This window comes from Felis catus, chromosome A1 (assembly GCF_018350175.1).
Source record: "Felis catus isolate Fca126 chromosome A1, F.catus_Fca126_mat1.0, whole genome shotgun sequence".
In the NCBI taxonomy this organism is placed as follows: Eukaryota; Metazoa; Chordata; class Mammalia; order Carnivora; family Felidae; genus Felis; species Felis catus.
In genome coordinates this window covers 136,167,291-136,182,519 of record NC_058368.1, presented here as the reverse complement: position 1 = coordinate 136,182,519, position 15,229 = coordinate 136,167,291, and the positions used below count along the sequence as shown (strand labels likewise).

Here is a 15,229-nt window from a genome sequence, read left to right as displayed (position 1 = left end):
GAACCACCTAGTTGATAGCATTTTGTTATAGAAGCACTGAGAAACTAATACAGAATGGCAGAAGTAGAACTATCTCTATTCACATGTCATGATCTTGTAAATAGAAAATCCTAAGGAATCCACTAAAAATCTATTAGAACTAATTAGTTCAGCAAAGTTGCAAAATACAAGACCAACATACAAAAATCAATTGTATTTCTATATACACTTGCAATGAAAAACCTGAAAGTGAAATTGAGAAGACCAATCCATTCACAAGAGCCTCAGATACAACATACTTGAAAATAAATTTAACAAAGGAAGTGCAAAGTTTATACCCTGCAAACTACAAAATGCTATTGAAAGAAATCCAAGAAGATCTAAGTAAATGGGCAAATATCCATGTTCATGAATTAGAAAACTGTTAATATGGGACTAGCCCCCCCAAAGTGATGCCCAGATTCAATGCAATCCCAATCACAATCTTAGATTATGTCGAGCAGAAAATAACAAGATGATTTTAAAATTCATATGGAATTACAAGAGACTCACAATAGCTAAAACAATCCTAAAAAAAGAATAAAGTAGGATGGCTTATACTTCCTAATTCCAAAACTTACCACAAAGCAACAGTAATCAATCGAGCATCACTGGTACAAGAAGAGACAGGAAATGGAATAGAACTGAGAATCCAGAAAAAAAATCCATACATCTACAGCCAATTGATTTTTGACAAGAATGCAAGAGAATTCAATAAAGAAAGAATGGTCTTTTCAAAGAAATAGTGTGACAACTGTATTGTCATGTGCAAAGAATGAAGAACTCTAACCGCATACCATATAAAAAATTAACTCAAAATGGATTAAAGCCTTAAATGTAAAACTACAGTAAAATCTGTAAACCTATTAGAAGAAAAAGTGGAGTAAATCTTCAAGATCTTGGCTTTCACAAAGATATCTTAAATATTACAACAAAAGCCTGAGCAACAAAAGAAAAAAGACATAAAACGATCTTTATCACATTTAAAAACGTTTGCACTTAAAGGGAACCATCAAGAAAATGAAAAGACAGGGGCATCTGGGTGGCTCAGTCAGTTGAGCATCCGACACTGGATTTTGGCTCAGGTCACGATCCTAGGGTTGTGGGATCAAACACTTCACTGTGCTCCACACTGAACATGGAGCATGCTTAGAATTCTCTCTCTCCCTCTGCCCTTCTCCACTATTCATGCTCTAATTTAAAAAAATTAAAAAGATAACTCACGGAACAGGAGAAAATATTTGGAAATCGTATATCTGATAAGGAACTTATATCCTTACTATTTAAAAATTTCTTACAACTCAACAAAAAGACACACAGACCAGTAATTTAAAAAATGTGAAAAGGTGAGGGTATTTGGGTGGCTCAGTTGGTTAAGTGTCCGACTCTTGATTTCAGCTCAGGTCGTGATCTCAAGGTTTGTGAGACTGAGCCCAGCATCGGGCTCTGCACTAACAGTGTGGAGCCTGCTTGGGATTCACTCTCTGCCTGTCTGTCTGTCCCTCCCCTGCTAGCACATTCTCTCTCTCAAAATAAATAAACTGTAAAAAAAAAAAAAAATTTAATAAATAATTCCCAGACTTGAATTGCAAAAACAAGGAAGAGTATCAAACAAAAAGGAACTAAATATATTTTAAATAATTTATACTGAATACAGATTTAATGCAAAAGAACTTTAACTTAAGTTTATGAGGATATTAAGAGTGACTCACACAAACATACACAAATCAATGCTTTGTGAGTGAAATATAAAATCTTTGGCTTATTTACCAGTTTCTACTATTCATACTTATAGCTCCCTGCATGAGAGAAATTAGTAAGAATGGCTTATAAACTTAAAACTTTCAAAATAAACTTCTATTTTTTTTAAAAGTAAACAGAGTTAAAGACAAAACATATTAGAATGGATGCTTACCATAGATAATGCCTTCAAATTTTCTTCTTGTTTCATTTGCTGAGTAGTCACATTTGTGGAGACTGGATGCTCAACAACAGCTATACATCCTACATCAGGTGCATTCACAGTTATTTCAAGCTATCAAAATGAAATTTCATTATTTCATTTTGGCATACTATACTCAGCAAAACAAACAACTAAAATAAAGTGTGTTAAACTGAAGAAATAATCCACGTTCATACACAATTAAAAAATACAGCAATTCTTAAAATGACGACATCAACTTGGCAAAAGTAAAACATTTAAGATTTTTGAGATGTCTGGGGCACATGAGCGGCTCAGTCGGTTAAGCATCCGATGTACAATTTAGCATGTTATTCAGTGATTCCACTTCTAGGTATATCCCCCAAAAAATGGAGAACAGGGATTAGAAGACGTATTTGTACACCCATGTTCATAGCAGCATTCTTTGCAATAGCCAAAAGGTAGAAGTAACCCAACTGTCCACTGACAGATGAAAAGATAAAAGATATGTGGTATAGATATGTAATGAAATATCACTCAGCCTTAAAAAAAGAACATTCTGGAGGCCCCTGGGTGGCTCAGTCGGTTGAGCATCTGACTTCAGCTCAAGTAATAATCTCATGGCTTTTTGAATTCAAGCCCCACATCTGGCTCTGCGCTGACAGGGTGGAGCCTGCTTGGGATTCTCTGTCTCCCTCTCTCTCTGCCCCTCCCCTGCTTCTGCTCTCTCAAAAATTAAAAAAAAAAAAAAAAAAAAAAAGAAAGAAAAAAGAAAAAAAATTGTTTTAATCTTTAAAAAAAAAAAAGGGCATTCTGATACATGCACACTATATCAATCTGAATGACCACTAAAAACTTTATACTACATGAAATAAGCCAATCACAATGAAAACAGATACTGTTATGATTCCAGTTATGTGAAGTACCTAGAGTCAAGTCACAGAGACAAAAGTAGAATGGTGCTTGCCATAAATGAGAGGAGAGGAGGTAATGGGGAATTATTGTTTAATGAGTACAGGTTTAGTTTCACAAGATGAAAAAAGCTCTGTGGATGGATGGTGGTGATGGTGTAGCACGACAATATGAATACACTTAATACCAATGAACTATATACACTTTAAAATGGCTAAGATAATTTTAGGGTATGTGTATTTTACAATTTTTTCATAATTTAATTTTTTTATTTTGAGAGAGAGCAGGAGTAAGTACAAGGCGGGGAGGGACAAAGGGAGGGAGAAAGTGAATCTCAAGCAGGCTCCATGCCTAGCAAAGAGGCTGACGTGGGGCTCAATCTCACGACTGTGAGATCACGACATAAGCCAAAACCAAGAGTCTCACACCCAACCAATTAAGCCACTCAGGGATCCTTTACCACATTTAAAAGAAAAAGAAAAGAAAAAAAAGGTGTCCCTTCTACCTTCTCTACCAACCAGAGCTTAGCCTGAGCCTACCAGAGAGTTAAAACATCTGCCAAAATGAAAAGGAAAAATTAATCAGAAAGTAAATTTAGTAGCCTCCACATTCAAGTGAAATCAGATTTCTATCATTATTACACTGGCCACCTCATGGCAGGCCTAGATTATAGAAGTTCAGTAATACAGGAGCCTCCTTCTATTGGTTCCTTCAAATATCTACCAGGGCTTAAACAAATTACATACGGCAGGGTTTATTTAGCAAATGAACTGTTCAAACCCTAATAATCACTAAGAAGAAATAATGATACACTGAAAGAAAAAAACAAGTAAGACAAAGTTCCAAGATTCAAAAAACAAAATACCTCTTCCATCGTTTCCTCAATTTGAGCAGTAACAGGTTCGGGAGATCTGAGACCAATGGGAACAAACACTGGAGCTTTGTTTACTTCTTCTGGAGCAAGATGGTAACTGTCTTCTTCATAATCAGGCTCAAAATCTTCAGCATCATCTTCATCTTCTTCCTGAGAAGCCCGAAGAGTCACCAGCGTGGACTTGGAAGCACGAGGTTCCTTCCTAGAGGTCTTACTTCGCATTCGTTTTGATCCACGGCCCCTAGTGACATTTGGTTTGATCTTTCGATGCATTCTCCTTCCACCATGATCCACCTCGTTCTCAGAAGCAGAAGAGATCGTTGTTCTTCGATCCAGAGCAATTTTAGAGTAACTTGATTCTTTCAATAGTTGTGGAGGGCTGGATGTATAATCAAAATAACAATAGTCATTACATGCACAAGGATAAAGATAATTTTAACGGAAACCAAATTTTAGAATGAAATCCCAGTTCAAGGCATTAAAATGAAAACTCCCACAACCCATTACGTCAAAAACTTATGCTGTGAAATAAATTTACTATTACTACTAGTTCCTTATTCAGAGTTTGTTCTTCGTTTATCTACCTACACATTTTTCATGGTAAGTTTTTAATTCTGGACCATTTTTTCCTTGCTATTTAAATGATAATTTCTAGAAATTATTAGAAAAAAATGAGAAAAAGAAAATGGTCCAATAAAACAGAATATAGGATCAAAAAGTGATACTGGTATACAGTACTGGGTAAACAGACTAGGTAAAAAGAAAAAAGAGAAGGCAGAAAACCCATGGAACGATGTTGTTTTTTAGAACTTAAGTTCCTTTCCACTTTCCCTGTAAACTGTAGAACATGAGTACCCTTCACTTTAATTTGCGACCCCATTCAAACCAGCACCTTAATTATTTAGGTAATACACACTATTCTTTTATCAGACTTCTGCTCATGTCTAATATACTCAACATTCAGAAATTTTAAACATAGGAAAGAAAAGTCTTCCTAAGAACATCAAAAAAAGATAAACTTTAGTAAATAAAAATCATAGGTAGGGACACCTGGATGGCTCAGTCGAGTGAGCATTCAACTCTTGATTTTGGCTGTGGTCATGGGATCGAGGCCCACATCAGGATCTGTGCTGAGTGTGGAGCCTGCTTAAGATTCTCTCTATATCCTTCTGCCCCTATACCTTGCTTACATGTGTGCACTCTCTCTCTTATTTTAAAAGTTTAAAAAAAAACTTGAGTGGTTAAGAAACAGATCTGTCAATAAAAAATTATCTACACTTCTGTTAACAAGCCATCTTTTTTCACTCTACCATCAAGGTAGGACAGCCATAAAAAGTTATTTTTATTTCCTATTCTGAAGACATTTGTTAAATAAAACTTTACCTTGTTAGTTTACTGACACACTGCTCTTCAACAACTGAAGACACCGAATTATCCACTATAGTTTTTTCTCCAACACTTCCTGATGGTCCAACTTCTGATTGGGTATCTTTTTTGGCCAAAATAGCCTCTTTGGAATCTATACAATCTTTTCTTGCTGAAACCTCCAATGATGTCAGAAACTCAGCCTTTTCCTTAAATTTAAGAACAGCTAATGTTACCATGCAAACAATCTCTATCGTAATTTGATTTGGGGGTTGGACCTAAAGCTCTAAACTTACACACACACACACACACACACACACACACACACACACACACACACGATGGCTAGCTTCTAAATTTTTTAATATTGGAAAGCAGCTCAATTTTTATAAAATTGGTTACAGTACAAAAGACAAAACTGTATTTTTCTATAAATTCTCTTCGTCACGATCTTGACAAAACAGAGGAAATGATAAAAAGTTTTTTTTCAAACTTACTTTTTGAAGGAGCTGGGTATCATCTCCTGGCTGCAGCAAATTATCTTCTGGCTTCCTTGCCTCACTCTGATCTGTTCTGTCTTTTTCTATACCTAGTTCCTCCTTCTTACCATGTGCTCTTCCCAAATTTGGCTTAGCCTTTTGGAATTGCCTTCTTGTCAACTGTGCTGGACTAGGAACATACCTTTTAGGTTCAGGTCTAGAACGAAGTACAAATCATGTTGAAAAACCAAAATCACAATTCCTTGTTGATTTAACAGCTGCTATGTCAAACACTTTTGAACACAAGCCAATTCTATGTTCGAAGGACTATATATAAATTGGCTCTAAAACCAAGCACACATGATGATATAAAGAACATAAAAGCTTTTACAACTTGCAGTTTCTGTATAATCTGGAAAATACTTTTAAAATAACAATCTTTTCTTACTTTCATTCATTGATTCTGATGTGTAGTGTCATGGTACTTTAAGTAATTTTCAGAGAAATAACCAAATACAAAAAAAAAAAAAAAAAAAAAAAAGCCAGTACTTGAACATGGACAAATGTACAACGGTTACATCCTTGGTCCTTCTGGCCCAAGACCAGGCTTGAAAGCCAGAGTCCATTCTCCTATCAGAAACCTATCAGCTAATGGAAAAGGATTTACTAAGAGTCAGATTCATATGATCTCAATATAACCCATGTGTATCTGCCAAATCAGACAAAGACAAGGTTTTAACATTCAATAGAGTACGAATAGCTCCCAAGACAATCCCTAAACACCTATCCTAGGTTTTCCTGGAAAATATTTTAATAACTAGCAAGGATCTGAATTCTGAACTGGGAAGTTTAAAATTAACATAAACCTAGATATTATAAAGAAACTTAAGTATCAGGAGTTCTCTGAAAGATCTGTATTAAAGACTAATTTTGAGTAATACTTCTACTAAATTATCTAGAAGAGAAAGTAGTTAACTACATTTCTAAATGTCCCAACCCTGCTAAGCTCTTTGGTCAGTCAAACACCTAGGAAGTTCACAAGAAATTCTAACAGGGTTATAATGTGGCTAAATACATTCCAATGTAGGCTAACGTATTTAGGAAAACATTGTATTTAACTTAAGCTATTGACAGTCAAGTGTGATTTTACAAATGCAAGTAATGATAAAATGCTACTGAAGTCAAAAGAGATAATACTGGACTTCAGAATAACCTAACTTTAAAACTATTAACATTACATACCCTAAAGAAATTACCATTCATGATAAAGTAAACAGCTGGAATAAATTTCACAAATAGAAAAAGGTTTTTCAAAAACAGGGGGCTGTGGGCCGGAGTATGGGTTTCCAAAAAGGAAAATTAAAAGTTTGATTTCTCTCTGGGGCGCCTGGGTGGCTTAGTTGGTTAAGCATCCAACTTCAGTTCAGGTCATGATCTCACGGTTCGTGGGTTCGAGCCCCACATCAGGCTCTGTGCTGACAGCTTACAGCCTAGAGCCTGCTTTGGATTCTGTGTCTCCCTCTCTCTGCCTATCCCCTATTTCACTCTGTCTCTCAAAAAATAAATAAACGTTAAAAAATTAAAAAAAAAAAAAAAAGAGGCGGGGGGGGAGCACTGGGTGGCTCAGTCGGTTAAGCATCCAACTTGAGCTCAAATAAGATCTCATGGTCCATGAGCTCAAGCCCCACATCAGGCACTGTGCTGACAGCTCAGAGCCTGGAGCCTGCTTCAGATGGGTTCTGTGTCTCCCTCTCTGTCTCTGCCCCTGCCCTGCTCATGCTCTGGCTCTCTCAAAAATAAATAAACATTAAAAAAAAAAAAAAAAACAGCCAATGCCTGATCTATAAAAAAAGTTAAAAAAAAAAAAAAGGTTTGATTTCTCTCATTAAAAAACACAAAGGCTCCACATAATATCTCTTGAAACATGTAAAGCTTCTTTCTTTATACAGAAAGGTCTGCCTATATAACTATGTCAATTTGCTAGTCTGAAAGTCATAAATCCCGAAAATTTAACTTTAAAAACTAATTTGGCAATGTTACTTTCAACAAGCCATTTAAATCCTCTAGGTCAACCTACTCAATTATAAATGAGAGCATTAGGAAACACTGATCTTGAAGGTCACTAGTGTTTAAAGGTTCACTTAAAGTAAAAATCAAATTCCTTACAACAGTCCTATATAATCTGCCATTGCCCTCGTCTGGGCTCTATCTTTCTTACATCTACTGCTCTCTCCCTCTTTACCCATTTCAAACTTGCTCCCCTTGCTGTTCCTCAAACAAGTCAGGCATGCTCTTGCCTGCAGTATTTTCAAGTTGTTGTTCTCTCTCCCCCTATACATCATCTGGACCTGCTCCTTCACTTCCTTTGGGTCTTCTCTCCAGCAGCACCCGTGCAATGAAACATTCTCTGATCACCACTAATTAAAAACTAGTATCAGTGGGGCGCCTGGGTGGTTCAGTCGGTTAAGTGTCCGACTTCAGCTCAGGTCATGATCTCATAGTCCATGAGTTCAAGCCCCGCGTCGGGCTCTGTGCTGACAGCGCAGAGCCTGGAGCCTGCTTCCGATTCTGTGTCTCCCTCTCTCTGCCCCTCCCCTGCTCATGCTGTCTCAAAAATAAATTTAAAAAAAACATTAAAAAAAAAATTTAAAAAGTAGTATCAGTAATAATAAGGCAGACTGCAAGTAATAAAAAGAAGTGGTGGTACTAAAATATCTTCACTTTTCTAGCGTTAACTCTTTTAAAGGACATTCTCACCATTTGGCTTAGAACACAGTTCTAAATACAACATATATACTTCACTGAACTTCCTATTTATGAATTTCAATAAGATATAAACTGTAAACATACAAAGAACTTAAGAATTTCTGTTTACTAACAAATTGAATTTTAAAGTAAAAAATAATGAGGTTCACCAAGCTTTGTGCAGAAATTATAAATTATGAGAGTATCAATCATGCAATTCTTATACTATCTGAAGAAGCATACTTAAAATATTCAGTTTCATAATTAACTATTTATCCTTTAACAAAATGTTCTCGATGTGAAGTTATCCAATCTTCATCTTTAGAAAGTTTTATGGTTTTCTGATTAAAAGCAAACTCACCTCATCTTTTCATCTAAAACATTTACTTTGTTAACATGAAGAGGGTCTACAAGAACCATGTGACTCTGGTTTTCATGTAGTCTACCTTCAGAAACTTTGGAGGCTACAACTTCAATTTCAGTTCCAACTGGAGAATTTGGCTAAAATGACAAAACAAGATGATTTTTTTCAACAAGTGAACATACTTCCTAAAATTGTTCAATCATTAAGAAAGGTATTGAGTTTTTCAAAATGAAGAGTCAAACTAGGTATGCAATGTTGTTTGCTGCCCAAAACCAAAGTCCTAATTCAGAGAGAAAGTTTCATTTATTGCAGTTATTACATTTACAAAATGCTTTAAAAACTACAATAGTTATCTGCTGTGAACAACCTCACCAAAAATGATTAATTTTTTTTTTAAAGCACAGTCTTTTGGGGTGCAGGGGGGTTCAAACAAGGATTATAATCACTTTAAATCTAGATTTTCCCTTGGTAGACAAATCAAAAGGACAAAAAAAAAAAAGCACAAGATCTGTTGAAAAGGGCATTATTCTACTTAGATTCATATCACAAGATGCATCAGTAAGAGATTGGTTAAATTTTCATTCAAACAGCAGGATGTCATGCAGTAGTGAAAAATGATGTGTCTCCATATTTCTTGATGCAAAAAGTCAACATATTAAGTAAAAACTAAGTGATAAAACTAACACACAGTAATTTTATAATTTAAAAAAATTATTTTATTTTTAAGTAATCTCTACACCCACTGTGGGGCTAGAACTTACATCCCCTGATTAAGAGTCACATGCTCTACCAAATGAGCCAACCAGGCACCCCGACGAATTTATTATTTAAATTTACATAAGTGCACACACATGCATGGATGGAGATATACCCAGGAAGATATGTCAGAAGGTTTTCAGTGGTTACCTCAGTGTAATAAGACTGGGAGAGTCATTATGTTGTTTTATACTGACTGAACATTTATGAAATGACTGAACCCATTTCATAATGAATGAGTTCATTAAAAAGGAAAAAATATATATCCATTTTCACTTTAAAAAAATCCAGAATAGGAAATCTGGAACAGAATTAGGTTATGTTACATATTCATTGATTAGAGTGTCAGATGCCTATACTCTAAGCCAAGTCTGAACTGTCATTTCATATTTTAACATGCATTAAAAGGCTCAATTTAATTATATAACAATAACTCACCACAGTCAATAGTTTTTTAGTTTCATCTTTCTGTACTACTGTTTTTTCTTCCTCAACTATGCCTTTGGCTTCACCTTTTTCTATATGCCTCTGTCCAGTCTTTCTTATGTTTGGTCTGGGTCTTTGAAGTCGGCCCCTTACTGTTCGAATGGTTGGGACAACACTTTCCTTGGATTCTTGCTGGGAACTGTTTATACTATGAGCCCTAGAAAAGAAGACCAGGACAAAGAGAGGGAATTGAAATGTAAAAAGATGAAAACTACCATAAAAATACAAAATTTGAATCTCCTCTAATAAACTATAAAACTTTTTGTAACATTAGAGAAAAATCTATTTTCTGATGATACATAAATCTTCTTTTATTAAAAAAAAAAGGTTATTTTAATTTTCACAAGGTAATGAACTTATATAAGGTACCTAGAAGACTGAAACTCACAGACAGAGAGAAAGCACAATGGTAGTTGCCAGGAAATGGAAGAGGGAGGTTAGGGAGGTCTTGTTAATGGGTACAGAGTTTCAGCTTGCAAACATGAAAAAGTTCTAGAGAGAAATGTGACAAAGATTGTAAAACAATGCGAATGTCCTCAATGCCATTAGACGATAAAAAAAAAATATATTAAACTGGTAAATTTTATGTCTTTTACCACAATTTTTAAGAAGATAATTAATATAAATCTTATACACACGTGTTTTTTAATGCAATGCTTTGTATAAAACCTTAAGCAGCTAATAGTGAATCTAATAAGCAGTCAAGCATTAAAAGGTGTAGAATTCAATGTGATTTTCTATTTTAGGCAGTCTGCCATATGAATAAAAATAAACGAAGTATTTTTGGTATTCACTTTTAAAATACATTACCACATCTCAAAAACACTGGAGAAATATTTGAAGGAATTCTATTTTAGATTTTCTTTTTAATATTTTATATTTTCAAAGAACTATCACTGTTTACCCCATAGAAACAACTAATTCCTTTTCCTGGGCTTGCACAGGCTGAGACTCCTCTTGAGGACCAGAAGAACTTGAAGGTGAAAGGTCCTTTTCAGTCTGTATACATGGTAATATCACAACCTCCTCCTGACTGTGACCTGATTTGTCTTTTTCTCCTGCTGCCATTAGGGAAGCAACATCCTAGAAGGCAGACAAAAAAATTTCATCAAGGGTATGGTTAAAGCATAGGGAAATAGGAACTTTCATACACTACCAAGCAAAATAAATTGGTCAAGTCTCTGCAGAGAAAACAACAGTATCTACCAAAAATTTTAATTCCCAGAAATTCTACTTCTAGAAACTTATCTTATAAAAACACTCAAGTAAGTATGTAGAAAATTACATACAAGGACATTTGCTATAGCAATTTAATAGCCCCCCAGAAAAGCAAGAAAACAAAAAATTAGAAATAAGACAAACCTATCAGTAGGGTATTGAATAAATAAATTATAATTTGTTTATAATGCAACGGTGCAAAGCCATTTAGAAGATAAATTTCTATATAATGATCCAAAAATATGTTCACAATACGGTGTTAAGTGAAAAAATGAGAAGGCAAGCTAGGGTGCCATTTTTGCAAAATAATAAAAATACCCACAACATTTTATTATTTATATAAAAAAGTATCTATACAGAAAAGGCTATGTGGATACATTCAAAATAGCTATGTGATTAACTTGGGAGGGAGAAATGGAATATTATAAAGGACTCTCACTTTTTAGATTACATATTTTTTCAATCTGAAATTTTTATAATCAGATAAAATTACCAATAAAAAAAGATACACCTTTTAAAAATATAAGATCAGGAAGAAAAAGTACAAATTTTTTTAAACTTTTTTTTTTTTAACGTTTATTTATTTTTGAGACAGAGAGAGACAGAGCATGAACAAGGGAGGGTCAGAGAGAGGGAGACACAGAATCTGAAACAGGCTCCAGGCTCTGAGCTGTCAGCACAGAGCCCGACGCAGGGCTCGAACTCATGGACCGCTTGATCATCACCTGAGCCGAAGTTGGCCGCTTAACTGAGCCACCCAGGCACCCCAAAAGTACAAATTTTTAAGCACAGTAAGAACTAAGCTATTTTGAAAACATAAAAGACGAATTTTATTTCAAAAAAGCACTTTTTGTCATTTTATTTATTTTTGATTTTTTTCAATGTTTATTTTTGAGAGAGAGAGAGAGAGAGAGAGAGAGAGAGAATAAGAAGAAGAGGAGCAGAGAGAGAGGGAGACACAGAATCCAAAGTAGGCTCCAGGCTCTGAGATGTCAGCACATGGCTGTCAGCCGCTTAACTGACTGAGCCACCCAGGCGCCGGTCATTTTTTTATTAACTAGTTTTTTATTAATTATTGAAGTATAGGTGGCGTACAATGTTACTAGTCTTAGACATACAACACAGTGATTCAGCAGCTCCATACACTGCTTGATAATCACCCCAAAAGGTGTAGTCACTACATTAACTACATTCCCTATGGTGTACTTTTTATCTCCCTGAGTTACTTATGACTGAAAGTTTGTACCTCTTCAAGATTTTAAGTAATCTCCACACCCACCGGGGGCTCAAACTTACAACCTCAAGAGTTGCATGGTCTACCGATTGAGCCAGCCAGGTGGCTCAGAAAGTATGTACCTCTTAATCCCCTTTTCCTATTTTGTCGATCTCCCTTACCCCTTCTCTTCTGGCAACCACCAGTTTGTTTTCTGTCTTTATGACTGTTTCTGTTTTTTATTTTCCAGAACCTACATATAAGTGAAATTATATGCTATTTGTCTTTCTCTGTCTTAGTTTTCTCAGCATATTTCACTTGGCAAAATAGACTTGTAGGTCCATCCATGTTATTTTAAATGGCAAGCAATATTCCATTGTGGATTTATATATACATACATATAACACATCTTCTTTATCCATTCATCTGTTGAAGGACACTTTGGTTGCTTTCATATCTTGTCTATTGTAAATAATGCTATGACAAACACAGGGGTGCCTGTATCTTTGGAATTAGAGCTTTCACTTTCTTTGGGTAAATAACCCATACTAGAATTAGTGAATCACATGGTAATTCTATTTTTACTTTTTGAGGAAGCTCCATACGGTTTTCCACAATGGCTGCACCAATTTACATTCCCACCAACAGTGTACAAGGATTCCTTTCCCTCCACATCCTTGCCACCGCTTGTTATTTCTGGTCTTTTTTGGTACTAGTTATTCTGACTGGTGTGAGGTGATACCTCATTGTGGTTTTGATTTGCATTTTCTTGATGATTAATGATGCTGATGATCTTTTCATATACCTGTTGCCATCTATATGGCCAAAAAACTACTTTTATGTTTAGAACAGTCAACTAATGAGTGTTAACACTTCATTTCAAAGTTTCTGATGTTATATCACACAATCTTAATTTGTTATGGACCAAGTTAACAAAGTAAACTAAACTTACTTTTAACTTACTTTTAACTCCTATCAAGCTTTCAACTTTGTATTTCACCCTTCACAACAGAATGAAACAAAAAATGACCATCAATCTCATTTTTCCTATGAAGAAATGAGCTGCCACCATTTGGCTCGGGTCACATAATGAATGCAGGTCAGAACTTGGCATCCCAACCCCCTTAAATGTCTTTCCATGACACACTTGCCCACCATGAAAGATTCAAGATTCTCACAAAAAAACCCATGGAATAATGAGGCACATTAAGTACAGCAACACTAATGTCACATACAACAGAAACTGCAGGAGAAAATATTTGTGAAACGTTAATCCCAGTTGCTTTAGTTCAGTAACCGTAACAGCTAAAATAAAAACCCTCCACCTTCCACAGCACTCACATGTTGAGAAGGGACAGTGTTCATCTGTTCACTGCTCTGCTGTAACACAACAGTCTCAGCTTTATCCGTTTCCAATTTCTTCCCAGGTACATATTTTCCTGCTTCCGTAGTCTCTCTCTTTAAAGTTGCTCTTGCTAAGTTTGGTTTTGGTCTTTTGAATCGACTTCTCACAAAAGGTGCTGGTTTAACTTCAAATGGCTTCTGTTCTTGAGGAAGAGACTTGCTTTTGGAATAAGGATTATCAAATTTTAGAATGAGATGAAGGGGCAAATGAGACCAGAGACTTAGGACAACTTTAGAAACTGGCAGTAAACATGAATTCCAATTCTTAACAGGAAAAAAAATTGAACAATATGGTAGATCCAAAACAACAGGAGGTGTACAATCTAGGTATAAGCCTATGAATATCACCTTTGCACAGAGGAAATACACGTTGTCACACCCATACTGACTTAGGAATATTTGTTACATACAATTCTGATGTTAGTAATTCTCTCAATAGATTATCACAATTACCTCAAAACTCACCTCCAGTCATCCCAAAACTAGCTTGAAATCTGCAACATTACACTATAGATGATACGTTTTAAAACCTTTGTTTCACAGAATCTGAAAATATAACTTTAGATACTTTTTCTTTAAAAGCACACAGACCAATATATTTGTACCTTGAATTATTATCTGAAAACTGCTCTGGAGCATCTGGAGATTGCATCCCCTGGTCTTCGGTTTTACCGAGTTCCAAAGTCTGCAAGGAAGTCTTCAAACTACTCAAGTGATCTGATAGTTCCTTTTCAGAATTTCTTTTTTCTGCCTCAGGTGTAAGTACCATGGATAGTACTTCACTGCTAATGTTCTGGAGGAATAATCAAAGGAAATCATCCACAGTAAATCAGCACAAATGGAAAATGTCACAAAAGCATGAACCTCGAGTAACAGAAAACTTATTTTTAAATGTTTAAGTAACCTCTACACCCACAATCTGGGGCTCAAACTCACAACCCCAAGATCAAGAGTCACACGCTCAACCTACAGAGCAAGCTGGGTACCCGAATTGCAAACTTTTAATAAAAGGAAATAACTGAGAAAGATGTGGCCAAAAGAAATAATTCCAATGTATGTTCATTCTAGAGTTAGCACAAACTCCCTATATTCCAGTTCCCTATATTCCTTTTATGTAAAAGAATAACTTTGGGGGTGCATGGTGGCTCAGTGAGTTATGCGTTCAACTTTGGCTAAGGTCATGATCTCATTGCTCCTCAGTTCAAGCCCTGTTGGGTTCTGAGCTGAAAGCTCAGAGCCTGCAGCCTCCTTCAGATTCCTCTCCATCTCTCTGGCCCTCCCCTGGCTCCTGCTCTGTCTCTTTCAAATAGAAAATAAAAAACAAAAAAAAAAACAAGAACAAAAACAAAATTTTTTTAAATAAAAGATTAACTTCAGTGGCACCTGGGTGGCTCAGCTGGTTGGGCATCTGACTCTTGACTGCGGCCCAGGTGATGATCTCGAGGTTCGTGGGATAGAGCCTGAGTCAAGCTCT

The 15,229-nt window shown here is 35.6% G+C and overlaps 1 protein-coding gene across 9 annotated transcripts in view; it reads right to left on the bottom strand.

Annotated features, from left to right (window-relative positions):
• The window catches only part of BDP1 (B double prime 1, subunit of RNA polymerase III transcription initiation factor IIIB), a 99,616-nt gene that overhangs the window by 37,450 nt on the left and 46,937 nt on the right, over window positions 1-15,229 (bottom strand). For all 9 annotated transcript variants that reach the window (XM_045061800.1, XM_019835223.3, XM_045061811.1 and 6 more), the window contains 9 exons: window positions 14,361-14,548; window positions 13,693-13,915; window positions 10,825-11,003; window positions 9,873-10,077; window positions 8,676-8,815; window positions 5,588-5,786; window positions 5,109-5,299; window positions 3,717-4,104; window positions 1,934-2,053 (listed from right to left, as the gene is read on the bottom strand). In XM_045061800.1, coding sequence (XP_044917735.1) covers window positions 1,934-2,053; window positions 3,717-4,104; window positions 5,109-5,299; window positions 5,588-5,786; window positions 8,676-8,815; window positions 9,873-10,077; window positions 10,825-11,003; window positions 13,693-13,915; window positions 14,361-14,548 — 1,833 coding nt within the window. The remainder of the gene's footprint in view (window positions 1-1,933; window positions 2,054-3,716; window positions 4,105-5,108; window positions 5,300-5,587; window positions 5,787-8,675; window positions 8,816-9,872; window positions 10,078-10,824; window positions 11,004-13,692; window positions 13,916-14,360; window positions 14,549-15,229) is intronic.